Raw genomic sequence first — 18,510 nt, forward strand, 5'->3', positions numbered from 1 at the left:
ATCTTTGGACTCAGCCACCCAGCCAGTTTTTAATATAACTCTTCCTGAACTACTTTGTTTGCTTGGTTTTGCCAACATCCCTGCTTCTCCCCGTGCTGCAATGACCTAGATGTCCCTTCTGCTAATGCCTGTCGCTGCTGAGTCCAGAGTGTGCAACTCTCAAAACACAATTCCCCTCAAACACCCCTCTGGTCGATCCCGTATCAGGTCATAATACAGGCAATACAAAATTAGTACAGAAGGAGCTCAGATGCTTACAAGTAGTACATCCACCTTTTAAATGAATTTATTTACTTATTTTACAATTACACGATGAGGGTTTAGGTAAAATTCTGCTCTCATCTCCAAATGCCCTCAGTTTCTCATTAGTTAAAAGCCACTCATTAGGAGGAGCGCATTCCTGGGACAAACACATCAGCTGTTGTAAATTGTTTCAGCAAAGTTTTCTGCTATTCATTGATTTTATAGAGGTAAGTGCCATGTTATTTACTCAGTCAAAAATCATTAAAGACAAAGTTTTCACTTCTGCTTGTAGTCTACCAGTTAGGAAGGATTTCTCTGTTGTTTTCTGTATCATGTCAATTCTGGACTATATTTTATTCTTGGTTTGTATTTTTATCTATCAAATAGCTATTTGGTGCTTAACACTCCAATGTGTAACAGCAATTTTAGTTTAGAAAACTGATACTGATGCTGTTTGTGAATAAGACTCACATTTAAAAAAAAAGAGTAGTGTTTTGACTTAAAGGATATTTCAGAATTTGATTTATCAATTTAGTACTTAAATGCACTGGGCTGTGCATGCAATGCTGCTCACTCAGAGGGCAGCTAGTCACATGCTGTTTGGGTATTTAATCCCATATGAATAATAAAAAAATACTTCTTTCATTAGAAGAAATACATTCAGGGGAATTTTTTCCAAATAGCAGTCACACCTATGAACAGTGCATTTTAAAATAATCTCAAGAGGAACCCAAAAGAAGATGCAGTTCGTTGTTTGAAAATGAGTTCTATTCATTAATGATTGGTGTCAAAGTACTATGCTGGGTTTTTGTAGAGCTAAAGGTATTTTAAATTCATTTATTTGAAACAATGTAGACAACAAACTAAGCTGTGTATTGGCATGCAAATAAAGTGTAAAGTCAATTTCACCTCAAATGCTTTACATGTATTTTTCAATTTGTTTTGAATTTCTGTCACCAAAATATAATATTCCCTTTTGTACCATCCAAAGAATAGTAATTATTTACTGCAAGCAGAGATTTGCAGTGGAAATGCACAAATGTTTTAAGAGTTTGCCAACATATTAGGATTTTTTAGCTGACTAAAGGATACATTTTTCCTCTCACAAGATTATAAATGCTTAATACCTCCATGAATTTAGCTGGATTATTTCCAGATTTATACCCCTCAATTAATTTCAATTGAATTTTCTTGAATTACACTATCTGAAAGCATAATTCATCTTTGTGTGAGCTAAAGTTAATTTAGCTTAGAGCATTTTCTCAAGAATAAGCCAAGGCCTGATTGTAGGCATTCTCTCTGTTATCAATTTGACTTAATTTTTTTCTCTTATAAGTGCCTCTAATAACAATAAACCTTTCAGGAAATGAATGTGTGAATTTAGCAGATGGTGTGAAAGAAGCTAAACTACTTTAAATGCTTTGCAACAATGTAAACTCATGTATTATTTATTATACAGTATTACCAATTCATACATTCTTAGAAGCTATTAAAATTCCATGCCAGAAGGTAGGATGTATTTTATTAGTGTCAATTAATGTTCATGGTCTTCAGTTAAGAATATTTAGTGATAAAATTAGAAGGAAAATTTATAAAAATGTGAGAACTTTACAGAATGCTGGTGGTTGGCACTTTAATTTTTAGCCATTCAAGGTCAGATCTAGAAGAGGGTACTGAACAATGCTGAGGATATTAGTCTTAATTATTCAGGGAATTAAGGCTTTAACAGCTCTGATAATCAAGATGGCTCCTCCAAATGGTATAACCCACCATTTTTTTTCTCCTTTATTCTTTGCATATGGAGAAGAAATAGATATTAAATTGCATATAAAAGTTTGAATTTTAAATTTTGCAACTTTAAATATTGGAATATTTTTCCTAGAATACCTTTGTATTCAGTTTATAATGCAATAGAAGCAGATGGACTGGAATTGAAAATAACAATGCATCAGGCTTTTGCATGAAAAAATTAGATCAGTGATTAAAAAAATGTATTAGATACAAGCTAAATTCATGTATTTGATGTATAAAATGGTATAATACTCCAGATATTTTTTCCACACACAAAATGCTTCTTTTACTCAGTCCTTCAGTAATTGAAAAATTGTTTGTGGCACATATGTATTCCATCTCCTTCTACTGTACAGACAGATTTAAACCATATTACTTTATCTTCCCCTGTTATTCAAAGTGTCATCAATAATCTGCAGTGATTTATAATGACAGCACAATCTTTTATCTAGTATAATGCTGGGACTCATGATCTGTATCTTTATTTTCCCTCTGTCATTGTGCTGAGTAGCCCTCAATCTTGCTGGTGCTAGTGAAAGGACTTGGCACAAGAAACAATGTGTGTGAACATGCAGCACTCTGGCCCCTAATAGCTAGAGACAGATGCATTACAGGTAGAGGAGGATAGACCAGGACACAGGAAGGACTACAATGGTTATTTTTAACAGAATCATTTCAGGCTGCATGGGAAAAATATCTTGTCAATACCTGTTGTTTCCCTTTCATTTCCATGCTTCCTTGCAGTCTTTTCTCTCAGTTTAAGGCATGACGCAAGCTGCACATAACAGAAAGAATGAAACTAAACAGCAATTGCCTAAGCAAAACTCTGCCCCCAAAATTATTTACTGTAAATCTTTGATACGCACCAAAGACTGTCCTCTGGCATTTTCCATTTGCTTTTACATGAATAATCCACAGTGCACAAGAACATCAGCAATGATAGCAGCATATGCCTGGATCTCCATTTCCTTGATCTTTGAATTTCTTTTCATATATTTTGCACAAAAATAAAGAGATGCTACTCCATGTTTTGCAAACTGATATTTATGGTCACCTATTGGAAGTGAACTGTAATATGTCAATCATATGCTCATTTCTGATCTTTGATCTTTAAGAGAGATTACAAACATAGAATCAGAATTATAGAATGGTTTGGGTGGGAAAAGACCTTAAATATCATCCAGTTCAAACCCCCCTGTCATGGGCAGCAATGCCACCCGCCAGATCAGGTTGCTCATAAGCCACATCCAACCTGGCCTTGAACATTTCCAGGAATGGGGCAACCACAACTTCTCTGGCTAACCTGTGTCAGAGCCTCACCACCCCCATAGTGAAGAATTTGTCCCCTGCATCTAATCTAAACTTTGTGTCTTTCAGTTTGAAGCCATTCCCCCTTGCCCTTTCACTACATGCCCTTGTAAAAAGTCCTTCTCCCTCTCTCCTTTAGGCCCCCATTAAGTACCAGAAGGCTGCTCTCAGGTCTCCCCAGAGCCTTCTGTTCTCCAGGCTGAACAACCCCAACTCTCTCAGCTTGTCTTTATGGGAGAGGCACTCTGATCATCTGAGCATCTTCATCACCCCCTTCTGGATACACTGGAACAAATCCATGTCCTCCTTATCCTGGGGGTCCTGGAGCTGGATGCAGCATTCCAGGTGGGTTCTCCTGGGGGCAGAGCAGAGAGGCAGAATCAGCTCCCCTGGACTGCTGGTCATTATTCTCTTCATGCAGCCCTGGCTGTGGTTGGTTTGCTGGTCTGCAAACACAGGATGCTGGGTCATGTTGAGCTTCTCATCAAGCAACACCCCAAGTCCTTCTCCTCAGGATGTTCTTGTCCTTTTGTCCATTTTTAACTTGGGATCTAATCTGAGAAATATAACTGGACAATGACAAAGATATGTGAGTCAAGACACTGTAAACTGGTAGTTGTGAGGATACAGTGGATGCTTAATCTGTCTCTAATGCAGTTTTACATTTTGGACCACAGAAGGTTTCAAGGCAGAATACTTCTGTTAAAATGGTGTTCTCTGTCCATGTTTCCAGCTTACTCATGGAAGACATTCTTCAACAAAAACAGGAAAAACAAGAATTCTTGCACCGTTGCATCATTTTCAAACAGAAAAATAACAACAGGGTCAGACCAAGACAGAGACAAAACGGACAGTTTTGGTCATTCCTGTATTTCCTAAGGAGACAGAGAAATATACAAATGTGTAGATAAACACATTGTAAATACATATGATATGCATACAAACTATACCTCATAGGGAATAATGTATCCATGCACAAGATTTTTAAAATTATTTGCAAGCAACTTTGAAATGTGATTTTGTGGAAAAAACCCCAAAACCCTTAAGTACAGTAGAAATGTCTATTTCTTAGCCATAGTAATAACTTCTACACCAAATGAGGTCATCCTACCTTCTAAAAAGGACACTTCTAGCTGCCAATTTTATACATTCCTCAGTGGAATTCAAACAATTTGGTTTCATTTTCTCCCTTTTTGTCATCAGATTTTATTTAATTTTCTAAAAAAATAATTTCCTAAGAATATGAGAAATACTAGTTAAAATGAATATGTTAGCCACAAAACAGTGTGAAGTACGCTCAGCAGTTGCAAGATAGGAGTCAATAGCATGTATGAGAGGCTGAAAATAAACTTGAGGAAATGTTGTAAATCTGGTTTAGATCACAAAACATGACCCTTTTATTGGAAAAATAACCTTTCCTCTGTGAGTTAACTGTACTCTTTCCTATTCTGGATTTTAAATTACATTAATCAGATACTGCTTATAAGGGAATCATAAGTGGCTGTTACCATAGGAACTACAGACTTTTTTAAAAAAGTTTGTTTCTGAATTTTGAAGTAATTATTGAGTTCAATGACAGATGTACAGTATAATGCATACTTCACAGATTAAACCAATCGGGTTACAGCTAATTGTATGGATTATACTTCAAGTCAGCACAAAAATGAGTATAAAATGAGAAGATGACTTTGCTGGCTGTTATGAAGTTGTGTTGTCTGGTTATATGACCAACATAAAAATCATAATAAGCAGACCATGATAATGTGTCATTGAATCAAAAAAAAAAAAAAAAAGAAAAAAAGGGAGAACTTGAACCAAAGTTGATAATGAGCTTCAGGGAAGAATCGTTAATGTCTGTGCTCATTAAAAACAGGGATTAAAGCACTCCAATTAGTGCCCATGCATGAGAGTAAAAAGGATGAAGTCCAAAGACAGAGCAATGGAAATTGTAATAAAAGATGTTTTGTTCTTGTTTAGAGGTTCTGTCATGCATTTGTGAAACAACAGATAGTTTATTTTCTCATCATTCAGAACTATAGGCTTGTCTGCTTCTTTGAAAACTTGTTTCTCTTGCCTTCAGAAGACTTTTTAAAGAAAAAGTATCTGTAATTAAATTCCCATCTACAAATAACATAGAATTAATTGCAGATTAATGAAACTATATTGGAACTTTTTCAAATTATGATCTTTTTATTCTAATTATCTCCCCTTTAAGGAACTGTGTATATGATAATGTGTCCTGTGTGGAATTAAAAGTAGCATAAAAAGTGAGATGCTTTGCAATGAAGTGCAGTGTTTTAATTGCAGTGAGATGCTTTAGGCATCTAAAAGGTAGGCAGGGTATCTATGCACTTATCATCTTATTTAGATTAAGAGATCGCTGGGTAGCTAATTCCATGTAGCTTTAAATAAGGAATTTACAGCAACTTTTGGAGGTATCAAGCATTCACTAGAGGATTTTGAATAACTGCCCTTGATCAGATCCTAACTTCTAAACAGCTTGAGCAGGATTAGACAAATTTCCACCTTTTTTTTTTTGTGGTATTCATCTTGCAGGGTGCAGAAATCTGCATGCCTAGAGTTGAGCAATATGTCAAGCCTTCTTCACAATTTCAAAGATTTGGTCAATCCAAATATTGAGAATTATTTGACATCTCCTGAGATAAACGTTTTCATTTTGTCACTTGTGATGTTTTGTCCTGAGTGAAGAGCTCTGAGGGTGAGCCAGGGACCTCCAGAGGTCCCTTCCAGCTTCAACCACTCTGTTGTTTAAAGTCTTGTCAGGGGCTTTAGAATCTTGTCAGGCAACAAGAATTGCCCAAGAACTAAAAATACATAACTTAAAATTACCGTGCAATATTATCTCATGACCTAACTCTGTTATGATTTATTATCTGCAATATTCTAATGTCTAGGGGTCTCAGATCTAGACAAGAACTCTACTGTGTTAGTCATTAATATCTAAAAAACGGATCTAATTATATGTACATAATAACACAAGGCTGAACAATCCAGCATTTGGATTGTGGGAACAGGAAGCTCAGATCTTTTCCAGATCTTTTCTTACTCAGAAATTCACTAAAGGTCTTTTCCTTTTTCCTGATGCTCTTCCCATTTCATCTGAGCTACCACTTTTTGAGAAAATTTGTGTTTGTCTTATAGATTTGTTCACATGTATTGCAAAGCAATCCAGTCCAAATAATGAAAAATCACTTACTGATGTAGCAAGATAATTTGCCATATCAAAGAAGAAATGCAGAGTACTGTGGTGCGTTCTTCAGTTTGTATAAAACAGGAAGGGAAAGGCAGTTTTTGCAGCTTTTTTGTTTGTTTGTTTGCTTGTTTGTTTGTTTTTCTCAAGCCATGGCATTACTTAGGTGATTATGCAAGACTGCAGAAAAATGAAGAAAAATGTACCAGCTGAAAGCATAAAACTTCCTTGCAACAGATCAGTGCAGTGAAAGAAACCTTCCGTCCTTTTTGAACAGGCAGGATTTTCAGCAGTGTTGGCTTGGTGGCAATGGCCCATTTCACTCAAGGATGTTGTCCTTAATGGGATCTAGAGGATTATGAACAACATTTTAAAACTTGGATGCTAAATCTATATTTAGGTCTACAGAACAAGCATTCAGAGAGTGGGTGAGGAAACAACAGAGCGTGACTCTCTAGCTTGGTAGTGAGGGCTTGCTCCTGGGAAATCCTGTGTCTTGGCTTCTTGCAGTCCCACCTTTCTCTCCCTACCCCAGCCATGTTTACATGAAAATTGCTTCCTTCTCATCTTGGGAAGCTGCTCTCTAATCAGACCACAGGTGAGGGAACTCAATGCTTTTCTGGGAGTGAGGATGGAAAACCACAAAACTGAGGACAGAGAAGGGCTGTTCTATAGGAGACATAAGGACAAAGTTGAGTTTAAGGGAAAAGCAGAAAAGTAGGAGAGCGGTGTCAGGCAGGAAAAGATCCATCAAACCCAGAGGATGGAAGAATGGCATGGAAGGACAAATGAAAGAGGAAGAAATCCTGGATTATATAACTTACTAGAGCAAACATATTTGCAAACAGGGGGAAGCTCTTCTAGTCAGTGATTAACTGATGTTAATTGGGGAAATACTAGGGACAAGTAAAGCTAGACTTTACAGGCAAGGAAAGAAATCACTAAAATGGATGTAAAAATAGGGAAATATCCAGTTTCAGGACATTTAAAATTCACATGTCTGGTGCATGAATTGAACCTGCAACACACACAATGATTGCAGTAATTTAACATGTGCCTAAAATGGTGAATGATAGAAATAACAACTGAGATGAGAAACTATGTATATTCATAGAGAAACCTTTTTAATCATCTCTGTAGCATAAAAAGATCAGCAAAGAAATCTGAATTAAAAATCCACGACAGAGCTGAGTTGTGCTTCTTGGTGATGAGACTGGAGCAGAGACAGATTTTGGAGCAGAGGCAAATTCTGGAGCAGCCACTTGTGGACCTGGGGTACAAAGCAGGGGTGTGTCTGGGGTACCAGCAGCCTTGCAGCTCTGGCAGCTCCCAGCAGGCTACAGCCCCAAGCCTGTGTGACTATCAGGGAAAACATCAGACCTTGAAAGGGAAAATTAATATGAATACCTCTCTTTTCTGAAAACTAGCCCCTTTTTCAAAGATACAGCATGTTCTTTCAGCTAGTTCAGATCTGTTTAATGTAATTTATCTTCTTTTGCATGCAGATATTTGTCTTTGGAATAAGTAGCTTAGACCACTAAGTCATTAGTGGTATCCCTCTCCTAGCCTGCAGATTGATTATCACTCTTGCATCTATTCATTTAGAAAATGAAAATGAAATTCAGGGGTAGATAACAATATTTTCATATCCTGAAAATTGCAGAGTTTCTGAGTTGTCGTCATTAATCTGTGTGAGGTAGAAGTGTCTGCCTTTTGTTTAAATTACCTTTCCTATTGCGACCATTTGAATATACAGATAGTAAATGCTGTAGCCCTGCTGTGATGATTTCTAGGCAGACTGACCATAGCAGAGGTTGTTTGGAAGCTGAAATTTTTAATGAGTGCATATTCTTTTTTTATACTGTCATTTTAAGTTATTACTTTATTATCTAGTTTCGTAGACATGAGGGAGCAAATAAATGTTATGGAAAGGTCTGAAATAACTGTGTGAGGAGTCTGGGTGAAAACAAAATGAAGTTTCCAGACGGTAGTCCATCAAAACATTTTTCAAAGCATTTGAAATTAGTGTTAACTTTTACAAGATCAGTTTTGCACTTTTCTCTCTTTGTGCTGAGTTTAATGTCATCAAAAGCAAATCAATGTTATCAAAATGTTATCAAAAGTAAATGAAACCAAAAGACATTCCATTGTCATTCATGCTGCCCTTCTAACATGGTTTTGTCTTCCAGGGCACACCATAGCCATTTCCCAGGAGGACGCCAGGCCATGGCTGTGTGGGTCAGAGCGCTGGCCGTGGTGGCCCTGCTGGCTCTGGCTGACGCTGCCCTGCTGAAGCCGGCGCGGGCGCCCCCGTTTCTGCACAAGCCTTTCCTGGTGTTTTGGAACGCGCCCACTGAGCAGTGCCGGCTGCGATACAAGGTGGACCTGGACCTCGGCGTTTTTGACATTGCATCCAACATCAACGAGACTCTGAGTGGGTCCAACGTGACAATCTTCTACCACACCCATCTGGGATACTACCCCTACTATTCAGATAATGGGAATCCTGTTAATGGAGGGGTGCCTCAGAACGAAAGTCTTATCAAACACCTCAGCAAAGCAAAGTCTGACATTGACTATTGCATACCCATGAAGAAATTTCAGGGACTTGCAGTCATTGATTGGGAAAACTGGAGGCCCCAGTGGGATAGGAACTGGGGCAATAAAAGCATTTATAGAAATAAATCTCTCGAGATTGTTAGGAGACAGCATCCTCGGTGGTCAGAGGACAAAATTAGGAAAGTGGCTAAAGAGGAATTTGAAAATGCTGGCAGGAGCTTTATGAATAACACCATCCTTCTGGCTGAGCACATGAGACCAGACGGTTTGTGGGGTTACTACCTTTACCCAGACTGCTACAATTACGATTACAAAGAACACCCCCAAACATACACAGGGAAATGCCCAGCCATTGAGTCCTTCCGCAATGACCGCCTGCTCTGGCTGTGGAAGGAAAGCACTGCTCTCTACCCTTCCATATACCTGGAGTATGTACTGAAGTCAAGTCCAAATGCACTAAAATTTGTTCACTATCGGGTTAAAGAGGCAATACGTATTGCCTCAATTGCTAGAACAGACTATGTTTTGCCTGTATTTGTTTACTCCAGACCATTTTATGCCTATACTTTTCATGCTTTAACAGAGGTAAGCAGACAGACTTTTTCAAAATGTAGAAATTAGAAATAGCCTTTAGAAAAAGTATGTTCTAAAAGCACTTACACATTTGTTTTTCATATTTAAGGCAGCCCCCTGAGAGGAAGTACTGTAGTCACAGTACAAAAGTCTATGCCTTTCAAGAGTTAATATTGCAGTGGTTTGGTCTACCTCTGTGAGATAATATTGTATATTTTTAATGAAGGTGGTTTAGAAAGAAAGTACAAAGAAATATATTTCTTAAGGAAGTAATTCATTTTGATATTTTTATTGTTCAGGGCAGCTTGTGAAATGAGCTTGACAGATATTATGACGTTTAAAATTAATTAGTGCAATGGAAAGATAAACTTTCATGAGAAAGAATCCTCAGGGCTTTTTGTTTCTTTATGCAAATGTGAATTTATTCAATATAGAAATAAACTAGTTCAAGTAAAGCAGTCTGTCCTGGAGTTCCTAACTCCTGCATGATGAGCATTGGCCGTCTATCTCACTTGTCAGAAGTACAACATCTTCATGTCTAACATTTAGTGCTAAACTATGGAGTCTTTTTATCAAAGAAACCCAGTTTTTGAGTCATGCAATGTCCCATCAACCAGTGTTCAAGGGCAATAAATATGTAGTGGCCACAACACTGATATTAAATTATATATGTGCAAATCTCAGACTTTCTGAGATGTGTAATGATGATTGTTGCTCTTTGTTTATGCCAATAATAGAGATGCACAGACACTTATTAATTTCTCTAATAGTTGCTTCAAGTGCCAAAAGTTTTTCTGTGGTTTCTATAATTTCATGAGAAGAAAGAAAATCTGGGACAGGGAACTCATGGAAATAACCCCTTGATGATAAAGGTCATCTGAGGATGCTCCTTCCCTTTATTTTATGGAGAGGTGGTGAGAGATTCCTTCTAATGCTGCCAGAGACAAGTTCCTGACTCAAACCAGAACAGAATAAGGGAGAGAATTGGCAAGGGAAAGGCAAAGTTCAGTCAGTAAACCACAGGCTGTGTGGGGCTTCAGCCGGGAGCTGGAACTGAGGAGGTGCAGCAGATCCCTGAGAGCCTGAGAAATGTTTCAAGTTGACCACAGGAAGGAAATTATACTTTCAGGCTGCCCCTGAAAAGCAAATTGTACATAGAAGTAATTACGAATTTGATCTGGTTAATTTTCAGCAACCAGAAACTCTCTGGAGTTGTTTTCTCTGTGGAAATCACAGGTGCTAGCTGACTCAGAAATCATGGGCAGATAGGCCAGCCTAGTCCTGAAGGCAAGGAGTCTGGGGTCAGTACAGGCAGAATGCCACCCAGAAGAAGAAGAACTCAGGCTAGGAAATATATAAGAATTTTTCAAATGCAGTCTGTAATAATACATTTTTATAAAATTAATTTGTCCCTTGATCAATATAAAAATACCATGAAAGTTATGAAAACTAGCATGCTGTTACCAGTTATGTGTGAGTTCAAAATCTGTGGTAGTAGATAGGTACTGTTTTACCTTAAGCTATTTTCTGAACAGTACAGTAGTAATTTGGAGTGATGCTTCTCTCAGGCTACATTCTTTAACTCACCAGCCTGCTTTCCAGTTGCATGTAGCCATTTACTTTTGGATGCTTGAAAGATTGCTTTACAACTTAAAAAAGATCTTTACATAGCCAGAGAAATATATTTGGATTATGCTCCACTACATATTTTCTAATAAGGACAGCATGGGCAGGGTACTCAACATGGGACAGGGCTTAACGTGGCCAGACTACACACATGATCTGTGAGAACAGCTTGGGGTCTGACAGGAACTTGCAGTATTGTATTTAAAAACATAGAAGTGATCCAAAAAATAATGCTATTGTATTCTTTCATAGCCCTGGAGCCACTGGGGTAAGATAAATGTGGTTTTGTATGTTCAGGTTTTAGGCTAGGTTGGAGCTTCTCATTTGACCCATGCCAAGCCCCTAAGTGATGCTTACAAAGTTACAAACAAGGCATGAAACCTCTGAGCTCCAGAAACAATGTGCATGAAGGTGACAAGGAAAGGTCCCAGGACAATGACATCCAGGCTAAATGTCCACAGAAAAATTGGGACAGTGGGCAGATGGGATAGTTACCTGACCTCTGGCAGGGACTGGGCCAGGACAACCACAGCCTTGCTCCATCCAGCTGTGCAAGAGCTGTGCTTTCTATTCCAACAAAAACACTACTGACATTCAAGACTTGTGTGCAAGCCCTTCTGCACAAAGGGCTTATGTGAAATTGCACAGTGAAGTCAGAAAAAGTGGTTGTGAGTCAGAGTCACTGAGGGAGGGACACAGGTCTATCAAACCTTCAGAAAGATAAAAGGCCCAGGTCCCAGACAGATGCTGTAGCTGTGTGTGCTGTACCTTCCACCCTGACTGCATCTGGAAATCAGGTGAGTTGTGTATAAGGTGTCTGAGAAATTAATCCTTCTTTTTGTCTTGGAAACAATTTATAAATTCTGAATTGGGATCCAAATCATTATGAAAGGTTTTTGTATTTGCTAGAAATGTGTATAAGCAGTTTGCCATCTGTAGGGTATTTAGAAACTTTCTGCTTAGACAATTCACTACAAAGCTTGTGGGGGAGGGAAGTTACACAGTAGCATCTGTGTTTCCTGACTAGATGGCTGAAATCATTAATAAAGCAGGATGACAACTGGCAAATGATTAATAATGGATAGCAGTCCTGTTGTTCCCCTACAGATAGTCTTTGATGACTAGGTGTGCATGTGTGTAGAGACCAACCCCTGCAATCCTGCCAGGCTTGAACTCCTACTGCTGAATACAGAAAACTCTTGTCTGTAACCAAGGCTTTTCAAGATTACAGATAGTCTTCTTTCCTCAACATGTAACTAGAACTGACTGTCTTGTTTCACATTCATCTCGAGCTCCAAAACTAAACCTCCAATAGGAGGTTTAGTTCACCTCCTATTCTTTAAGGTCCAGTGCAGTGACTTGGGTGATCTAAATACAAAGAAGTATTGACAGACAGTAGAGCCTCCTCCTCCCTGCCAAATCAGGTGTCCATTTGGATAGCCCAGCCTCGTCTTGAGGACTTTAGGTAGTTGCACACTGGCCCCAAAAGCTTGAACAAAAATGAGCATCACAAGGGAAGAGGCGTGTTGATTTGTTAATCATTTGGGCAAATACCAGTCACCAAAATCTGATACAAGAAACAAATTAGCATTCCCCAGCTAGACAAATGCTAAGATAATAATATTTAAAATATCTATTTTTTTTAAATTGTATGTTTTCTTCCATATGAGGCTTTTATTACACTCTCAAAGAAGAGCTATTGCAGTGAGCCCTCACCAAGGCCAAGCTGAGCTGTGTAGAAGGGGTACATGTTCAGTCCCAAACCAGGACCGCTGTGTCTGAGGCTGCTGGCGGAGCTCATGTGCCTCACTCCGTTCTTCATTATTAACACAAATTTATCATGAGCTGTAGTTGGGTTCCCACTTGTTTCTCTTCCTCTCCTTTGAACATTCATTGAATTGGTGCAAAGGGAAATGGTATCAGACAGAGATGTCATCTGAAACCTCAGGATGAAGGTAACCCTCTCCACAGGGTTATCTGGAGATTATGCATCAGATCAGCTCTTTCTAGTTCTCTCCTTCTGGGAAGGACTCTTAGCACCCGACCTTTGTCCAAAGAATACAAAACCAGGAAATGTAAGGTGTAAGGAAAGTGTTTAAATGAAGTCCTATACAATATTTTTGTGGTGAACTGCTGTTTTCACCAGCATCTAGCACCTGTGCAGGTGCTGTAAGAGTCCTTTAGGAACCCCTAGGAAAACATACCTTCCAATAAAATGCGAAATTCTGGCCGTAGCCAATCATAAGTGCTGAATTTTTCAGTGTTGTCAGGGTGGTAATTCTAAATTGCAGGAAAATGGAAGAGTACGTGCCTCAGGGACTTAGGTGTGAAATTATCAGTGTGGACTTCACGCATCTAGAGGCCTGGATGAACTTTAAGGATTAGTTTTGTCAGTTTTGTATCCATATGAATTAGGCATGAAGTGTTGTAATATTTTTTGTGGATCTGATAAAACTAACAAAAGAAAGATGTGGAATATGGGGTTATACAAACTAGATTTACTGACTTCTGGTCAAGCACTCTAATTCCCAAAGCATATTACCTACAAAAAATTTATTTCAGCGTTTTCTCAGGTCCTAATTCATCCAGGAATCCTAAATATTTATTGATTATTTATTCTGGAGGTCTGATAAGTTTTAATTAATTTTTTAATGAGAACTGAAATGTGTTAGTGCAAAATCGCTCAACTATCGTGTGAGTAATGTAGAATCACAGTCCAGTCTTTGCATCTGGGTAAACTTCATAAAATGTTTCGCAGATGACAAAGGCCTGGGAACCCTCATTACCAACACAACAGACTGAATTTCACATTCTTTTAACATTTGATATTTTGATCTTTAATTAACACACTCCTTTTTTAAAAAAAAACTGTTTAATTAATTAATCCCCATAGGAAATCCCTGTCCTCCTTAACCCCATTGAAAATAACACCTGCAGTCCACAGGTGTTTGGATATACCACTATCCTTTCAAAAGTACTACTGGTCTGTATGCTTTTAAGAGTAATGACAGTCTCTAAACGACTGTTTGGGTGATCAGCAGCAACAGGAGCTTCAGGCAAGACCAGTTACACCTTAAATCACTCTGAACTCTGCACTAGGAACCAGTAGGCAAACTCTACTCTTCCAGACTTCTGCAGATTCCCCTCCACTTTTTTTGTCCTACCTTTAGTTGAGTGTCAAAGCCACAGCTCACTCTGAATTCCCTGTAATTGTCTTCAACTCTTCAGTGGCTTCTCCCTTTCCCTTATTTATTTGGGCTTTTTTTGAATCTCTCAGGCCACAAATGTTTCAGAAATGGAAATTTCATAACGATGCATTGATAAATCATTGCAGGCCCACTTACATAGAGGAATATATTATTTAGTAGTAATTAATAATAACACAGTTCTTCCACTCTGTAATTTTGCTTTTCTAAATTTGCCACCACCATACTGAGATATTTTGGCTGGTATTTTTGATTGTTCTCTAGTTAAAGAGTTGCAAAGACTGTAGAAAAGACCATAAGTATCTTTTTAGAGGAATTTTCTCTTTGTCAAATTGAGAAATACTGTAAGGTCTGTCATTACAAATACTGATCAGGAATTACTTTTAAATCAACTATTGTAGACAGAAATGGTTTTAGGTGTAATTGAGTATGCCTTGAAATTTTAAAGGAAGAAGTTCCTTCCTACATATTTTTAGTTGCATTTTTCTAGACACAATATTCATAATCTCAGAGAATGGCTTTAAGGCACATTCAAGATACATTGCCATGTGGTTGGCAAGGCACTGGTGACTCGTATTCAACACTCAGGCTGCTGTGGTAGAGTTGTGTTATTGTTATTGCTATAACTCGGCTTCTTATTGGTTCAATTTTAAAAGTGGGCATGGTTTAATATGCAGGTGTGTGCATTTGTTTTTTTCCCCCCACTTGGCACTTTTATCAGGGAGAGAGATTAATTTTTTGAAGATATGTTTCTTGGACTAATGGTACCCATGCTGGTAGAAGCAGCAGCCCTGTTTGTAACATGGCTAAAGCAGCACGAGTTAGACCCTAAAAATTGATGGTCTAAAGCCATCAACTGCAGCCAGACACTCTAAGGGTGATCCATGATGTGTGATCAGACTGACCATCACTTGCCAAAAGTGTTACCTAGGTAGGTTTTGTAACCATTCAAACACTAGTACATAAAATAGATCACTAAATCCTTACTCCACTGGCTTAGTTGGAGGAACCCTTGTGAATAAATGACAAAGATTTCATTATTTAAGAGGCCCATTGATGAATGCCACCTATGCAAACCTTTGTGGAGACACAGAAGAGCTTTCTAAACTAAACAGTGATTTTATTGAGAAGAATATACAGCAGGACCAATGTTCCCTCTGGGAGATAAAAAGAAGTGATGCCCATATCCCAGTGCTTTTTTACTTTAACTTTTGTGTATTTGTTTTTCTCATGTGTGGATTTGTTTTTCTCTTTCAGAGGGATCTGGTCAGTACCATCGGGGAAAGCGCGGCTCTGGGAGCAGCTGGAGTTGTTCTCTGGGGCAGCATGCAGTATGCCAGCTCAAAGGTCAGTGAGATCACTTTGCCAGTTCTCAGGAATCACCTCAATTACCTCAGTCTTAAGAATCAACCTCTCTGGCACCACATCCTCCATATCTATCTTTATCAGTGCCATTAGCCAACAAGGGAGGATGATGGCTCAGCACTCCTTTCAGGTCTCATTAATTCTGTTAGGCTGACAAGTCCTGTTGCACCAGAGCACATTGCTTTGGGCAGGTCATTTGTAGCTCAGTGAAATAATGAGTCAGGTGAGGAGAAAGACGAGTTTCAAAACAATGCCATACAGATATAAGCGCAGCTTGTTTTACAGTGTTCTGCTTTGTGACTATGGCAGTTGTCCAGATTGACTGGGGAGGAATGGAGTCTGGAGGTGAGGTATTTTCTCCAGTTGCTAATATCGAAATGTTACATGGAAAATAATGTCACAAGATAAGCCCCAGTTGCTTCTCCCAAGTTCTTCAGACTTTCATAAATGAACCCTTTTGAGGAGATGAAAGGCAGGACTGGAGTTTCCCAGGAGGCATGGCAGGATAGCCCCCATTCCTAAACCTGGGCTTTGGTGCCCACTCTGCTTTTCATGCAGTCTGCTGTCCTACTCCTGAAGTCTCTGGCAAAGTACCACTGCCTTGGTCAGAGGAACCAGGAAATCTGAACTGGAACTTTCTAGTTGCAATTGCAGCAACTTCTGTGCTGGTTTATGACTATTATGGGGCTTCTGGTAAACTGAAGGTATTGGAGTGCTCAGGGCCAGAGTGGTGACTTAATTTGTGCTTTAAAACCTGTTAGTCCCATGCACTTCTCCTAGTCAGCAGCTACCAGAAATCTCTACTTTAGGGATGAGTTAGTCTCAGATGTGAACCATATGAGCTCTCTTTCTGGCTCCTGGGATTCCTCCCTAGTCTCACACTATATGTTCCTACCAGGCACTCAAATAGTAACTATAGTAGAGGACAATACTTTTCTAATCTTGGAAATAAACTCATTTAAACCAAATAGATCCCTCCAGTATGTAAGTCCAACAAGATTTATCTCAATGGATTACTTTGGACAAGAACAGTTTAGTAATAGCATCTTTTTAGACATAATAAACTTGGACGTAGTGCTAGATACTAGAAATGTGTCATGGCTGTTTATTTTTCCCAGGAGAACTGCTTAAAGGTGAAGCGGTACATCGACGGCCCCTTGGGGCATTATGTCATCAATGTGACCTCAGCAGCCAAGCTCTGCAGCAAAGTCCTGTGCAAGAAGAATGGCAGATGCGTCCGCAGGAACAGCGACTCCTCCGCTTACCTCCATTTGTCACCCAGGGATTTCAAGATCCATTACTGTCACTCAGAGAGGCGCCCCAGGCTCAAGGTGACTGGCAAACCCAGCCTGGAGAGTATTGAAGCCATGAAGCAGAGGTTTATTTGTCAGTGTTACCAGGGCTGGACAGGAATATTTTGTGAAAACAAAGCCTTTTTACCTTCCTCTTAGGAGCCATGCAGCTTCTTCTGCTTTGTTCTACACATTAAGGTCTTCTAAGGCAGTGCAAGGGAATAAAAATTGTGCCTCTAAGAGTCCTGTTTCTTAAAAGAAATTGTTGTAAAGGGAAAAGGTATTGTTGATTAAATGATTTTATTCTGTTTTAGTAATTTTCTACTCCTGGAAATTTTTTAGACAATAAAAACTTTGAAAGCATTTTTTTAACCTGCTCCTTTACTCCTACCTTGTGTTTCACTCATGTGTTTGACAGATAAAGATTCTGTTGTTGCAGTGGAAATTTTACCTGAGGAAAAAAGTTGAATGAACTTGTACAATGATTCAACCATGTAGAAGTTTAAAAAGATGAACACAGAAACTATTTGTTTTGGTGGTGAGCGATTTAACATGGTGATGAGGAGAGTCTTGTGGACCCAGGACTGGGAACTGCTCTCTGCAGCTCTTGCTGAAATCAAGTGGTACATTGTGTGGGCAGCTGCACTGTGCCCTGAGCCACATCCATTGATCCTACTGCTTCTGCATGAGCAATGTGAAGAGTATAGAATTAGACATCAGCACACACTTCTAAAAATTTATATTTTAGTATTCCGAGGCCTAATTTGATTTGTGTTACTTCTAGAGATATTGGCATTTCCAGTACTAGTGTTCTGCCTCAGTTTCAAAGATTCTGTCTGACTGAACATCTCTGCAATTTCTTTTAGGTGAGGGGTTCTGAGCTCTGAGAGCAGCGCTGGCAGCTGGCAACCAGCAGTGCTTCTGCCTGGGCAGGAAGTAGGGAAGCCCTTCTTTGCTCACCCCAACCCCTTGGAAGGAGGCATCCGTGCTGCCTTTGAAGCTGCTGCAGGTCTTTGCTTTCTGCTGGCTGGTCAGTGAGTGGGGGATGAGAACAGGCTGACAGACCCTACTGTCAGTATGCATTTCCCTCAGCAGGTCAGGAGAAAATGAAGAACGTTATTCATTGAAATATTTTGGCTTGCAGCCTTTGGCTTCAGATGGGGACCTCTCTGAAGGTGGTATAGCTTAATGAACTACTGATTACTGGTTAATTTAGGGTCCATAACACATTGTTCTATTGGGCTGTGCCACGTCCATTTGCAGTTATTCATTGATTCACGTTCATGTGTGAACAGATGTATTCCATCAAAGACCTATCTGTCTTCCATGTAGCCTT

General features: G+C 39.0%; 1 protein-coding gene across 1 annotated transcript; it reads left to right on the forward strand.

The window, feature by feature from the left end:
• The first annotated feature begins 396 nt into the window (after positions 1 to 396).
• On the forward strand, positions 397 to 17,333 carry LOC102042845 (hyaluronidase-1-like). Its single transcript, XM_005420940.2, has 4 exons — positions 397 to 470; positions 8,743 to 9,697; positions 15,775 to 15,864; positions 17,001 to 17,333. Exons 2-4 carry the CDS (start codon positions 8,780 to 8,782, stop codon positions 17,331 to 17,333), a joined length of 1,341 nt encoding a protein of 446 aa, XP_005420997.1. The 5' UTR covers positions 397 to 470; positions 8,743 to 8,779.
• The last annotated feature ends 1,177 nt before the right edge of the window (positions 17,334 to 18,510 follow it).

Source organism: Geospiza fortis, unplaced genomic scaffold (genome assembly GCF_000277835.1).
Source record: "Geospiza fortis unplaced genomic scaffold, GeoFor_1.0 scaffold195, whole genome shotgun sequence".
Taxonomy (NCBI): domain Eukaryota; kingdom Metazoa; phylum Chordata; class Aves; order Passeriformes; family Thraupidae; genus Geospiza; species Geospiza fortis.